The 16235-nt window shown below is 40.2% G+C and overlaps 1 protein-coding gene across 1 annotated transcript; it reads left to right on the top strand.

The window, feature by feature from the left end:
- The first annotated feature begins 213 nt into the window (after positions 1 to 213).
- Positions 214 to 16031, top strand: DnaJ-6 (DnaJ (Hsp40) homolog 6). The gene is made up of 6 exons (XM_073085312.1): positions 214 to 805; positions 2774 to 2883; positions 3625 to 3799; positions 12725 to 12933; positions 14268 to 14355; positions 15846 to 16031. The coding sequence occupies exons 1-6, from the start codon at positions 478 to 480 to the stop codon at positions 15998 to 16000; spliced, it is 1065 nt and encodes a 354-aa protein (XP_072941413.1). The 5' UTR covers positions 214 to 477; the 3' UTR covers positions 16001 to 16031.
- The last annotated feature ends 204 nt before the right edge of the window (positions 16032 to 16235 follow it).

Consider the following 16235-nt stretch of genomic DNA (forward strand, 5'->3'; position numbering starts at 1 on the left):
ATTTATCTACAAAAGTTCTATAGTAATCATAAAATTATTTTTAGATACCAATTAATCGATTTTTTTTTTTGAGAATTAATAGTCCCTATTTATGAAAAAAATAAATCGAATATTCATCATTGTTTTTTTTATTTGTTAGGGTTAGCTAGTACAAGTGTGAAGCCTACTTGAACTAAGTGGAATGCATATTCTTTCATACTGGCGTTCCTGAATATCTCCAGTCTCCAGTTTTAAAATATCATAAATAAATCTGAAGACTAGCTCGGACAAAATCTTAAATGTCTGTGTTCTACAAAATAATGATTCTGCAACTTGACAGAAAACTTAGAAGGCAACACTCTACTGTTAATTTTTTGACGCAGTATGTTTGATACCTATACGACACCTTCGATTTTGTAATGTAATACAATTTTAATGATTATAGAACTAATTGTCGCTAATTGCATTGCGTGTTAAATTCAGTGTTAGGCTGTTAAAATGGCGATCGAGGGTAATAAGGATGACGCGGACAAGTGCTTCGAGATTGCGCAAAGTGCGTACACAGCGGGGAATTATGAGAAGGCTGAAAGGTTCTTGTTGAAGGCCGAGCGTTTGTACCCGACTGCACGAGCGAAGGATTTGTTGTTGAGGATCAGGTCCGCGGGAGTCGGTTCGACGCGAAACCCGCCCAGCAGCCCGTCTGCGGAGGATGTACGAAGACGGAAGCCACCTACCCATACTACACCACAACGGGAGTACACCCAGGAGCAACTCGAAGCGGTGCGCAGGATCAAAACGAAATGCAAGGACTATTACGAAATTTTGGGTAAGTACCATTATTATCCACAAAAATTCTAGATGATTAAGAGGATTTGATTGTCTATTAGCTAGTCTATTAAGGCTATTAGTTAAAGAACTTGAAGCTCTGTCTCTCAGTCGAGGTGTCCAAGACTCCAATGCTATGAACACCTCTGATTTTTAACTTATGTGTCTATTATAATTGAATTATCATTTGTTGTAATGCTGATGAAATCTACATACCTAAAGTCATAGATTACTAAACATACTTCGCCGCCTTGAAATTGAATGAAGCCACAAACAGCTTATTATCGTAAGTTCTTTTTTTGAATTCTTGACATATAAAAACATTTTTAGAGAAAATTTACGAATAAATAACTAATACTGCGTAATTTACATAATAAATAAATAATTTATAATAATAATTTCAAATATTTTAGGGACATTTTAGCACGGAGACGTGGCAAAACTTTTTTACACAACTATTTCAATTCTCAAAACTGGGTACATTTTCTTGTTAGGAGTGAGTAATCTTTACTAATCACCTATAGTAAGAAAAAGTAGTTATGAAATTGTGAAGTATACCAATATACCCTAGGCCAGCTCAGTGGACTATGGTAATGATTCTCTTCTAAGAAGAGACTCATGCACAGCAGTGGGACAATATTAATTTAAGTGAAGACAGTTATATTAGGAGGAAGTTTAGGTAGAAACTAAATGTTCGCTGACCTTAGTAAATGTCCTTGCCAATCATTGCTATTGTTATAAGACTTGTGAAATATTGCAAAAAAGAACTATTGACTTGCCAATGAGTGATTTTCAGATTTTCACCCAACAAATTCTCAGCTGTTAAATGGAAAATTGTAATAATGAGTGGGTTCAAGCTCCACAACATCCTAAAATTATGTACATATGTCAATTTCTGACCTTTCTGACAATCCATCAGTTGTACATCATCATCATTATCAACCTATTACTGCCCCACTGCTGGGCACGGGTCTCCTCTCAGAATGAGAAGGATTAGGCCATAGTCCACCACGCTGGCCAAGTGCGTATTGGTGGACTTCACATACCTTTGAGATGTTTTTTTTTATATAAATCTCTCAGGTATGCAGGTTTCCTCACGATGTTTTCCTTCACCATTTAGCAAGTGTTAATTAATTTGTAATACGCACATAATTTCAAAAAATCAGAGGTGCATGCCTGGGATTTGAACCTTGGACCCCTCGATCGAGAGGTCGAGTTTCTTAACCACTAGGCTATCACACCAACCATCAGTTACAAATATGCTAAATGCATTGAAGCACAAGATTTTTTCTACTTAAAATTATTAAAAATAAACCTAAATCTGCCTCTTAGTTTTTTTCCTAAAGGGTAAAAATGAAACCCTATTTTTAAGCCTCCGTCAGTCATCTGTCAAAGTCAAGCCATCTGTCGGTCTGTCAAAGGGCTCTATCTCCTGAATCGTAATAGATAGACAATTTAATTTTTTACAGAGTATGTGTGTGTGTGAGTATGTGGGTGGCCATCATAACAACAAATACTAAGTAGCTATTTAAGAAACTGCTATTTTTCAACAATTTTCACTTTACCTATTTAACCGTAATAGCTAGTCAGTCAAAATTTTCGTCAATGCATTTACTTCTATGGTATAACGAGCTTTTGCCCGCGGCTTTGCTCGCGTTATGTAATAATTTCATCCCTATTTTATCCCCTTGCGGGTAGAATTGATCCAAATTTAGCGGATGCCTACAGCATAACATCTACCTGCATGCCAAATTTCAGCCCGATCCGTCCAGAGGTTTGGGCTGTGCTATGATAGATCACTATGTCAGTCAGTCACCTTTGAGTTATATATATTTAGATAACAAATACTTCAATTAAAAAAACAATTTGACTATATGGAACCCTTCATGTGCGAGTTTGACTTACATTGGCCTGTTAATTGTCAACCACAGATGTCGGAGAGGTATTTAATACTTTTTGTTCGTTCCAGGTGTAACCAAAGAGGCCACAGACTCGGACATCAAGAAGTGTTACAAGAAGTTGGCGTTGCAGCTCCATCCCGACAAGAACCATGCTCCGGGAGCCGCTGAGGCTTTCAAGGTATAATAGACATTTTCACATCAAAAACAGAGTGTGTGTATTTTAGTATCTACACTAATATTATAAAGAGGAAAACTTTGTTTGCTTGTTTGGTTGTAATGAATAGGCTCAAAAACTACTGGACCGATTTTAAACATTCTTTCACCATTCGAAAACTACATTATCCACGAGTAACATGGGCTATATTTTATATGAAATATATTTGATAAATAGATTTTAAGGCGGTACAAAGTTTGCCGGGTCAGCTAGTATTCAATAAGAAAATAAAACACTCCATCTCTTAATGTATATGTGAAACAACGTAAGTGTAATATTCCATTGTCTTTTTGTCGTTGTTGTTGTTTTTTTCTCTTTTGTTTTATGTTATTTTTAGTCTCTTTCTGTTTTTCCATTTGTGTTGCATTTATCCGTATAAAATGTTTCTTTCTTTCTTATAATTGCAAATTAAAAAATTTGATAAAAATGAACTAGCCAATTTTATAGTGCAGATCTTTAATGTCAACTTTGTAAAAATTCAATTTTTTAAGAAAGAAAGAAAGAAAGAAATATTTATTTGTAAAAAATATTACTACATTATATGGCATAAATAATAGTCAACGTGATTCTTATTCTTGTTTATTATTTTTCTTAAATTCAAAGTTCAAACTCATGGCTCAAAGCTCAAAAGAGATAAAAAGTGTCTTCTTAAAGTTTATATTTAAACTGGTTTATATAAAAATCATGTTAAATACCCGATTCCAGGCTATCGGCAACGCAGCGGCGGTGCTCACTGACCCGGAGAAGCGCAAGCAGTACGACTCGCGCGGCGACGAGCCCGTCCCCCACACACAGCACACTCACACACAGTACTACGCGAGGGGGTTCGAGTCCGATCTCACCGCTGAGGAGCTGTTTAACATGTTCTTTGGGGCTACCGGTGAGTTTTGTGGATGTTTTTAAAGCTCACTTAACTGATATGACTGTGATATTAATTTGAAATTTGACGCTTAAAACACAAAATTTATTTATTTATTTTAAATTTATTGCATCACCTCTGTACAGGAATGTATAAAAGGGCAAACTTAATGCTTATGGCATTCAGTCAACCCTGGGTGGAAGTAGATTTTTTTTTTTTTTTTTTTTTTTTTTTTTTATAATATAAGAGTAGCAGACGAGCATGCAGTCCACCTGATGGTAAGTGGCTACTGCCGCCCATGGACATCTGTAATCAACCCCAGATAGGATTAGATATTCCTACCTGAGGTCGGCCACAGATGCGCCGCTATATTAATATGTATTAAGAATAACGAAATATACATAGATTAATAATAAAAATAAATATATTATTATTAATATTAATATAAATAAATAAACTTATACATTTATCATAACTGTGAAGCATACATCCGGCACGATGGCCAAAAATGTGGTGAATACGTCTCGAAGACCAAAAATGTTATGCATTCGGCTCCGAGACCGAAAATATTAAGATTTCCGCGGCCGTTAGAACAAATAAGGAACCGAATGTTCCTCTCTTCGATGGACAGGATGACCGTGTCCCGAAGAAGGTTAAGTGGACTGTATATACGAAAATAAGATGCAAAGTGCTATAGGGTCACGCACTCACCTGCTGCTGATGGGCGCAGCCTCTTGTACTAGGTATAAGGCACCTTCAACTCACCCTAAGCTCGAGCTAGCTAGTCTTACCTTCGGAATGGTCTACCGGTTACCTATACCTTCTTCCTCTTCTCACGTGGCGTCGATCTTACAGCACGTTGCGCGAACAATGAAGTTAACGCGAATTTAAAGGAAACGCTACGAATACGAATAGTGGCTTCTACTTCGGAGTATAACTAAAACGACAAATATGCGCGAGCGCGACCGACGACTCCGAAGCTTCTCGAAACAAGAAATCCCGGTGGCGGAAGCCATCAGGCTCCCGCCACCGCGAACGACACGACGACAACGGTACTACAACGAACTATTTCAAACTAAAATCTCTATGCTTTTAATCCTACAGATTATAATTAATACCAACGACAGATAATTAATACGTAGAACCATAGACAAAACTGAACATACCGCCCACCTAAATACTACGTATTTACGAACACACAAACATAAAACACAAATTACGTAACCTACGACAAGAAAGAGTTAAGTTAAAACGCAACTATTTCGAAAACGACACAGATTGTGAACTACGACACGAAAGATTTACGTGAAAATGTAACTAACTTAAGAAAACGACACAAATTAATAACCTACGACAAGAAAGAGTTACGTTGAAACGAAACTAATTTACGAAAACGATAAGAAATACTTCTAGATTCGCACACCACGCTCACGACAGAGAGCAACAACTGCAGAACAAATAGCTCGTTTAGGCGAGAGAATCCAAAAATCTTGCGAAAGTAAATTTTGTAGAGTTTGAGCACCAGGATGCATAAATTTCTTATGGTACTCATCGATAATAAGAAATGTTAATCTATGATTACGAGGTAAAAGAATAGGATGTCTAACGGTAAACTCTACATTAGCGTTAGCTAACCGACCGCCCACCCTCAAAATACCCGCGTCATCAACGAAAGGAGACAATTTACGCAAGGCTTTGGGTAGCGAATTAGGCGAACCTTTACTTAGACAATCCAATTCAAACGAAAACGACTCTACTTGTGCTTGCTTTATGAGCAACTCAAAAGCTTGACGTAGCTCACAAGGCTGTAATGCACCGACAAATTTATTTTTATAATTTCTCAAATTATGAGCGAAACGAAAACAAAATGACAAAACACGCTTTACTTTCGAAAGCGACGAAAAACGATTTAACAAATCGCTAACGAGATTCACCTTTTCCGGGGACAGAAGGCTAAGAATCCTTTGTTCTTCTGCGATAGAATCTGTGTCCTGTTCTACCAATAATGAAGAAGGCCAATCATTCTCTGGCTCTACAAGCCATGAAGGGCCCTTCCACCACATGGAACAGTCAACGAGGTCAGCTGGAAGCGTACCACGAGAACCAATATCAGCAGCATTCGAACTAGAGCTCACGTGACGCCAATGGTCAGGAGCTACTCTACTCTGAATGTGGCTGACTCTATTCGCCACAAACGTTTTCCACTTGGATGGACAAGATTTAATCCAAGCCAAAGTGACAGTAGAGTCAGACCATGCGTAAAGTTCTTGAACTGCATGAAATGGTTTTAAAGCCTCTACCACTGATTCCATCAAAGTAGATAACAAGACCGCAGCTAAAAGTTCCAATCTTGGAATCGACAATTTTCGCAAAGGCGCGACTTTCGACTTTGCGCAACAAAAATGAACGGATGTAGAGCCATCCGCCTCAACGACACGAAAGAATGTGACAGCACAATAGCCATGTTCTGAAGCGTCACAGAAGCCATGCAACTGTAACGACACGAAAGAATTTACCATACGCCGAGGAATGGTAATCGAAACTAACGACGACAATTGAGACTTAAATCGCAACCACTCGTGTGCAATGTGAGGTGGCACATTATCGTCCCATGAAACTCCCGAAGTCCAAAGAAGTTGCATAAGATATTTAGCATAAAACGTAATCGGCGCTAGAAATCCCAAAGGGTCATAAATCCGCGCAATATGGGAGAGTATGGTACGTTTGGTGCACCTAGAGTCATCGGGGTTGACGACACGAAATCTAAAATCATCCGATTGCGGATGCCATAAAAGTCCCAAAATTTTTAAGGAGAGGTCTGACATCTCTTCGAAATGTTTAAATTCTTCTGAGTATAAGTCAGAAGATGGAAGATCAACGAAAAACTCACTACAATTAGATGTCCACTTTCTTAAATGGAAACCACCAGACGACAAAATTTTGGTGAGTTCCGAGCGCAATTGCAGAGCTTGCTCTACCGAGTCAGCGCCCGACACGATATCATCGACATAAATGTCTCTACTAAGAACTGTAGAAGCAGCCGGAAGTTCTTGGGTAGAGTCTTCTGCTAGTTGAGCGATCGCACGAAGAGCCTGAAACGGTGCAGATGATACGCCATAAGTGACCGTGCGAAGCCTATAGTCACGTATAGGACCGTCAGCAGATGGGCGCCACAGAATGCGTAGGTACTCGGTGTCATCTCTACAAACCAAGATTTGTCTATACATCTGTTTGACGTCACCAGTAAAAACGACAGCATGCCAACGGAACCGAATAAGTAAATCGAAAATATTAGTTTGCAGTTTAGGCCCAGCAAGTAGCGTATCATTCAAAGACAATCCATTAGCATCTCTACAACTTGCATCGAACACAGTACGAAGTGGGGTGCTAACAGAATCTGGTCGCAATACTCCGTGATGAGGGATATAATAAAACTTCCCAACGCTTGAAGTCGGGGGATCCACCTGCTCCATATGACCGGCAACCTCATACTCATTCATGAACCGAACGTAGGCATCCCTAAATTCAACATTTATATTAAGTCTTCGCTCGAGAGAGAGAAATCTTTTTAAAGCAATTTCACGGGAATGTGAGAACGATGGCTTTACTGCAGGATTCATGAATGGAAGAGGCACCACAAATCTACCATCATCGTTACGACTATAATTATTAGTGAAATAATTTTCACAGGCTTGATCCTCCTTCGAAAGGATTTTACAGACAGGAGTGCGAACCTCTTCTGTTTCCCAGAATCTTTTTAAAGTGTTATCTAATTTTATATTTGATAAATAAGAGTTCTCGACGAAAAAACAATCACTCTGTTTACCATTACGACGGTTGTGTGTGTGATCTACCTCACACTCACCCATTAGAATCCAACCAAATATAGTATTTAGAGCCTTTGGTTGTCCCGGCCTCCCTCGTCTCAGACCAGGTATGAGAGATGAAGCAAATATATCCGCATTCAATAGCATGTCAATAGCCCCTGGACGAGCGAAGTCTGCATCAGCCAAAGGTAAATTCCTAATATGTGACCAACCACAAAAATCAACAAAATGTGCAGGTTGGTCACTACATATCGACGACAAAACAAAAGCTTCAAACTTAAAATCGATTTTATTTGAGTTATAGGATTTTATTTCACAACATAGTGAACCACGAGACTCAGCAACAGAAGATCCGATTCCATTTATTGATTGTTTAGTGTTTTTAATACATAACCCGAGGCGCTTTGCACATGGTACCGAAATAAAGTTGCAAGCGCTTGCACAATCCAACAACACCCTTACAGGTTGAAAGTTTCCCCAACTATCTTTTATAAGAACCTTAGCTGTAGAAAACAAGATTGTACTTTTACCACCGACAGAAGTTAAAACAATATTACTCAGTTGTGCATTATTATTAATGGAACTAACAACTTCAGTATCAGGTTGGGAATTGCTATCAGCGGACGGTGTAACCGATTTTTTAAAATGTAACAATGTGTTATGTGAACACCCACATACACCACAACTTATAGGGACTCGACAAGTTTTTACCCTATGAGTTTTCGAAAAGCAACGGATACAAAGATTTTTATTTTTAATGAATTTAAATCGAGAATCTATATCTAAATTTAGAAAATTCTTACATGATGAAAGACTATGTTGGCCAGTACAAAAGTCACAAGTCACTCCCGACACGACAAATGAGGATTTGGACTTTTTAAAGTTACTTGGTTTCGGTTCTTTTGATATTCCTACATTACTTAATATTGGGTTCGGAGTTACCTCACTTAATGCCCTAACTTGTTTCTCAACAAAATCCTGAACTTGAGTGAACTCTGGTATCTCATCTGAATTAAATTCTAATTGAAATGATTCTTTTGTGGCCCGATCTAATTTTGACCAAAATAAATGGAACAACATGAAGTTCTTATCTGGTAATCCAAACTTTTCCAAAACACTTAAATTCTCCACAAAAGTTCTATGAACACGCTCAAGTTCTACAGCTGATTTTGTTTTCACTGGCTCACATGACAACAACTTTTGATAATAGGAGGCCGTTATATAGCGCTTCTTATTATAATATTTATTAAGTGTATCATACGCGTCTATATAATTTTCATCCGTGAGTGGAAAGTTCCTGATTAAATCATACGCTTTATTTTCGACACAAGTTAACAAGTAATGTAACTTTTCCACATTAGGAATATTTCTATTATGGATCAACGACTCAAATAATTGTTTAAAAGATAACCAATTTTCTAGCTTACCATCGAATGGCTTAATGTTAATTTTAGGCAGCTTAGCAAAACCCGAAACTACTTCTTGTTTAATCTGACGGTCACTATTTGAATGCCGCAGACGGGCCAAAACACTTCTAAATTTTGTATCAAATGATGCAGTTACACCAACTTCAGACTGGCGTTGGGCAGCACTTAATGAACGCAATAAATTTATTTGCGCTTTATGGAATTCATTTGAAAGTTCCCTAAGGTCCTCCTCAACGCAGCCTGTCATATCCGATCCTGCTATATACTCCAATCGCATCATACTGTAATCCCGGGCAATCCTATTAACGTCCCCATCACTTGCGCCACTTTCGTTGCTCCCAGTAGACATTGTCATTAATTGATATAAGTTTATAAACTTAACGAAATCGACAACAATAGCAAATAATTGCAATGTCACTGACAGCTGACTTCGACACAATAATACGTCAAAGTCTAATACAATTTGACAGTATTGACAATATGACCAACGACAAATAAATATGGCGCAATGCAATACTGACAACCAACGACTATTAATAAAAATAGCGCAAAGATGGCGGGACCTAAGTACAACTAACAAAGTGATGAGTTGTAAAGAATCACACCCACCCTCAACATAAAATGTTAATCGACAAAACGAAAATTACGAAATTTTATAGAAATGCAATACAAAATAGCAAATCTAATACGAAATACGACACGAAACGACAAATTTAGAAGCCACTTTACGTAAATGTTCGTTCCTTTAGCGAAATACGACACGATAAAATTAATTTCAATGTTCGTTATGTTCGGTCGACGGAAAATAGCAAAAATGGTGTTTAGGACGATGGAACAATTAAGATCCGCCGAAGTGACCAAAAATGTGAAGCATACATCCGGCACGATGGCCAAAAATGTGGTGAATACGTCTCGAAGACCAAAAATGTTATGCATTCGGCTCCGAGACCGAAAATATTAAGATTTCCGCGGCCGTTAGAACAAATAAGGAACCGAATGTTCCTCTCTTCGATGGACAGGATGACCGTGTCCCGAAGAAGGTTAAGTGGACTGTATATACGAAAATAAGATGCAAAGTGCTATAGGGTCACGCACTCACCTGCTGCTGATGGGCGCAGCCTCTTGTACTAGGTATAAGGCACCTTCAACTCACCCTAAGCTCGAGCTAGCTAGTCTTACCTTCGGAATGGTCTACCGGTTACCTATACCTTCTTCCTCTTCTCACGTGGCGTCGATCTTACAGCACGTTGCACCGCGAACAATGAAGTTAACGCGAATTTAAAGGAAACGCTACGAATACGAATAGTGGCTTCTACTTCGGAGTATAACTAAAACGACAAATATGCGCGAGCGCGACCGACGACTCCGAAGCTTCTCGAAACAAGAAATCCCGGTGGCGGAAGCCATCAGGCTCCCGCCACCGCGAACGACACGACGACAACGGTACTACAACGAACTATTTCAAACTAAAATCTCTATGCTTTTAATCCTACAGATTATAATTAATACCAACGACAGATAATTAATACGTAGAACCATAGACAAAACTGAACAATAACATATAAAAAATAAATAAACACAAATAGAAACAACAGTTGATTAAGAGTTCGATGAGGAGTTCAGATAATCCTACTGGGGGCTTTCTGGATATGCACGGGCAAGGTGTTCCAAAGCAGTATCGCCTGAACAGTAAATGAGAAATAAAAAAGTCACTAGAATGCAGTGGAATATCGGCTCTCAAATTTTTAGACGACCACATCGTTTTGCCATACAAAACTCAAACAAGAATTTCCTAAGTCATAACTTACTAAGCAACATTGCATAAAAATTACACAAGATTGATTTAAAGTTGTAATATCAAAAAATAAATGAAACAAACTCACCTAACCTAACAATGAGGTATTTTAGTTTAGTTATTTGTAGTTTATTTTTTAATATTTCATCTTTTAGTATAGTAGAAGTAGTAAGTTGCGTTTCAAGCGTCGAATTATGGGTCGAATTACACAACTAGGGATGATAATGTTTTTCGATATGTATGTATGTATGTCTCGTTAACAAGTTGTTTAGCCCAAATGGTTTGACGGATTTTAACATATGAGGTGTAGTTGGATTCGTCTAAATTATACGAGTGATAAATACTATATTTCAAGTGTGCAGATGTTGTTGTAATGGGCATGATGACATTATAAAAAATAAAAGAATAAATGACTTAAGTAAAAACAATATATTGAAAGGATACTGAAAATTACCAAGTTTTAAAAAACCTTTAAGATTTATTATATTTTCAATAAAATAAAAGTATAAAATGCTGCAGTCGGCAATCATGTCTGAAACGCTCGGGGCGCGAATGACGTATTTTTTGGGTATGTCGCTGAATTGATTGTACTTTTATATGGGATGTTCTAACGTGACGTCACCAACAGACGCCGTGACACCCGCGAGCGGTTTCGCGCTTAACTCAAAATATATATAAAAAGATGGTATTCTTTCCGTTAATACTGAATTTATTGAAATGTACCTACATTACAGAAGGGGTTCTCAAAATTTGTCATCTTGCCTATTGTAATAGCAAATGAGCATGCAGTTCACCTGATGGTTAGCTGCTATTACTGCCTATAAACATCTGTAATCAACCCCAGATAAGATAAGTATCCTATCTAAGGTCGGCCACAGATGCATTGCGGGTAGCAATGCATCTGTGAGGACTAAATTCGAAAGCATCAGAGCATGTCTTCCTTATCACACCCTCAGAATAGGTGTGGCGATGGTGCCGCCGGAGTTGAACCGTAGAGGATTCTATCAGTAATGTTATTCTTTTTTAAATATGGAGTAGCAGATGAGCTTGCAGTCCACCTGATGGTAGCTACTGCCGCCCATAGACATATATAATCAATCGAGTATAGGATTCGACATTCCTACTTGAGGTCGGCCACAGATGCGCCGCTACCCCTGAGGACTAAGCTGGAATGACACGGAAAAGTACGTCTCCCTTACCACACCCTTCAAACCAGCACACAGCAGCGCTTAACACTACTGTTATAACAGAAATAGGTGTGGTGGTAGTACCACAAAGGGTTCTACCACCTTCAAACTTTCTTAACTGGTGACATTAATTTATAAATCGACTCTTAAAACACAAAACTTATTAAGCAACATTGCATAAAATTTACACGAGATTTAAAGTTGAAATATAGTATAAAGGGTGAATTATTCAAATGGGCCTTTAGGCCAAATCCTAAACTAAAAGGATTAGCGAAAAATACTGAAAGGAGTTACAGGGCCGATTTTGATAAAAACTAAAACTGCATCATTAGTTTTTAAAAATATCTTTTTCCTTAGCCCGGAATCAAACAGGTTCATTTTGAAAAAAAAAATACACCCTCTATATTATTCCATTATCTGATAGTGTTGCTTATAAGAATCTAATTCTGGGAAGTAATGTTATGTGCCAAATTAAAAGAAAAGGATATTTTTTAAGAAAATACATTTTTATTTTGTACATTTATTTATTTATTTACTTTTTATTGACCATGTTAAAAACAATGTGGCGCAAAAGGCGGACTTAATGCTAAATAGCATTTTCTCCCAGTCACCATACATACATACATACATCGGCATACTAAAGGATTATAATGTTTTTCCAAGATGGTTCTACCACCTTCACCACCTTCTTTCTACCATTTTCTTTCCAGCGTTCCCCGGCGGCGGTCCCACGGTATACGCCCGTCGGCGCACCCGCGAACCGGAGCCCCGGGACACTCACGCGGGCATAGTCCAGCTACTGCCGGTGTTGGTGCTGGTGCTGCTCTCCATGATGTCAGGGTTCTTCATCAGCGAGCCGGTGTTCAGCCTCGCGCCCAACTCCAAGTATCCGGTGCCGCGGGAGACTGTCAACCTGAAGGTGGGTACAGTCCGCGCCAAACTGCTAGTCCGCTCTGAAGTTGTGCGCTGTTACCCTGAAGGTGGGTACAGTCCGCGCCAAACTGCTAGTCCGGTCTGAATATAGAAATGAATCGCGCCGCCATAGCAAATTGTATGACTACACCTACTTGGAACAACTTCAGAGCGGACTAGAAGTTTGGCGCGGACTATACTGTAGTACACCAGCATAGTCCAGCTGCTGCCAGTGTTGGTGCTGGTGCTGCTCTCCATGATGTCAGGGTTCTTCATCAGCGAGCCGGTGTTCAGCCTCGCGCCCAACTCCAAGTATCCGGTGCCGCGGGAGACTGTCAACCTGAAGGTGGGTACAGTCCGCGCCAAACTGCTAGTCCGCTCTGAAGTTGTGCGCTGTTACCCTGAAGGTGGGTACAGTCCGCGCCAAACTGCTAGTCCGGTCTGAATATAGAAATGAATCGCGCCGCCATAGCAAATTGTATGACTACACCTACTTGGAACAACTTCAGAGCGGACTAGAAGTTTGGCGCGGACTATACTGTAGTACACCAGCATAGTCCAGCTGCTGCCAGTGTTGGTGCTGGTGCTGCTCTCCATGATGTCAGGGTTCTTCATCAGCGAGCCGGTGTTCAGCCTCGCGCCCAACTCCAAGTATCCGGTGCCGCGGGAGACTGTCAACCTGAAGGTGGGTATAGTGCATGCCAAACTTCTAGTCCGCTCTGAAGTTGTGCGCTGTCAACCTGAAGGTGGGTACAGCCTGCGCCAAACTTCTAGTCCGCTCTGAAGTTGTGCGCTGTCAACCTGAAGGTGCGTATAGTCCGCGCCAAGCTTCTAGTCCGCTCTGAAGTTGTGCGCTGTCAACCTGAAGGTGGGTATAGTCCGCGTCTAACTGCTAGTCCGCTCTGAAGTTGATGTGCGCAGGTGTACAACGAGGACGACCCGCGTGGCGGAGCGGTCACCATACCGGTCTGACACGCAGAGAGTCCCGGATTCGATCCCCGGCCAGACAGATGTCTAAATGATGAATTTAGATTTCTCGGTCGAGGAGTCCGAGGTTCAAATCCCAGGCAAAATCAGAAGTGCGTCTCTGATTTTTCAAAATTATGTGCGTATTAGAAATTAATTATCACTTGCTTAAATGGTCAAGGAATACATCGTGAGGAAACCTGCATAACTAAGAGATTTATAAAAATCTCAAAGGTATGCGAAATCTACCAATTCGCACTTGTCCAGCGCGGTGGACTATGGCCTAATCCTCATTCTGAGAGGAGACCCGTGCCCAACAGTGGGACAGTGATGGGTTGATGATGATGATGAATATATGGGATGTATTTATTTCAGGTACCATACTATGTAAAAGAAAACTTCCATACGGATTACCAGGGATCACTGCGACGATTGGAGATGGCCATCGAAGAGGAATATATTGGTAAGTAAAAAAAATCAAAGAAATAGTCTTTAGAAGTATTCAATAGAAGTAGTTTTTTATAAGGTTGCAGTAGAAAAGGAGTCTGCCGCCTATTAGTATTTGTAAATAATTTATTTTATTTATTTATTTATGCACACAATGTTATAATGTTAATAATAATGTTATATAGAACAAGGTTTATCTCAAGCTGATAACAGATGCGTTGTTCACCTTAACGGGCACAATCACATAAGATGTGGAGCCTGTGTGTGGTAAGGGAGACAGACTTTTCCAAGGCGTTCCAGCTTAGTCCTCAGGGGTAGCGGCGCATCTGTGGCCGACCTCAGGTAGGAATATCTAATCCTATCTGGGGTCGATTATAGATGTCCATGGGCGGCAGTAGCCACTTACCATCAGGTGGACTGCATGCTCGTCTGCTACTCCTATATTATAAAAACACACCTCACAGGGGAAATTTCGTTACATTAGACGATTTTTCCTAAGGCTGCCCCTAGACCTACAATAACATTGTACAATACTTTATTGTACAATAAGATTGAAAGGCACTGACTCTAAACGAGCAATTATATTGCACCATAATACGAGCTGCACAATGTTTTTGATATTTTTTTTTATAATATAAGAGTAGCAGACGAGCATGCAGTCCACCTGATGGTAAGTGGCTACTGCCGCCCATGGACATCTGTAATCAATCCCAGATAGGACCAGAAATTCCTACCTGAGGTCGACCACGAATGCGCCGCTACCCCTGAGTACTAAGCTGGAACGCTTCGGAAAACTATGTCACCCTTACCACACCCTTCAAACCAGAACACAGCAGCGTTTAACACTGCTGTTAAAACAGAAATAGGTGTGGCGGTGGTGCCGGAGACGAATCTCAGAGGGGTCTACTACCTTGTCAAACTGGTTACATCCTCTTGTTAGGAGTGAGTAATCTTTACGAATCTATGGTACAATAAACCATAGATTAGTAAAGATTACTCACTCCTAACAAGAAAATGTACCCAGTTTTGAGAATTGAAATACTTGCGTAAAAAAGTTTTGCCACGTCTCCGTGCTAAAATGTCCCTAAAATATTTGAAATAATTATTTATTTATTACGTAAGTTACGCAGTATTAGTTAGTTATTCGTAAATTTTCTCTAAAAATGTTTTTATTTGTCAAGAATTCAAAAAGAGAACTTACTAAAATAAGCCGTTTGTGGCTTCATTCAATTTGAAGGCGGCGAAGTATCTTTACTAATCTATGCGACCCGCGTGGCGGAGCGGTCACCATGCTGGTCTGACGCGTAAAGGGTTCCGGGTTCGATCCCCGGCCAGACAGATATCTGAATGATGAATTTAGATATCTGTTCTGGGTCTGGGTGTTTCTGTCTTCGTCTATGTGTGTGTCCATGGCACCCACGACACAGGGAATCCTAGTGTGGGGCTGTGAGTGTAGAAAGCGTTTATTTATTTATTTATTATGCGAGCCACGTCTATTCCCCCCAGTGAACCTCCGTCACGCGTGTCAGCGCGAGCGCAACTACCGCGACAGCATGGTGTGGAAGGCGCGCAACTTCGGCGACGCGCGCCAGTACAGCGACGCGCAGCAGCTGCGCGCGCCCTCCTGCGACAAGCTGCACAACCTGCACCGCAAGGACTGAGCGGGGAGGCGCACTCCGCGACAAGCTGCGAGTCCGCTCTGAATATAGAAATGAATCGCGTCGCCATAGCAAATTTTGTACACCTACTCGCAACTACGTCAGAGCGGACTAGCAGGTTGACGCGGACTATACACTCCGCGACAGTCAGAAAGCCAATGCGGTTGAACACAACTACAAAAATATACTCCGTAGCAACGTACTTCGCCATGTCCCCGCGGACGAGGGCGGGCAGCGG

The sequence above is a fragment of the Epargyreus clarus genome, unplaced genomic scaffold, assembly GCF_041222505.1.
Source record: "Epargyreus clarus isolate Ecla_fem2 unplaced genomic scaffold, WU_Ecla_fem_2.2 ptg000022l, whole genome shotgun sequence".
Taxonomy (NCBI): domain Eukaryota; kingdom Metazoa; phylum Arthropoda; class Insecta; order Lepidoptera; family Hesperiidae; genus Epargyreus; species Epargyreus clarus.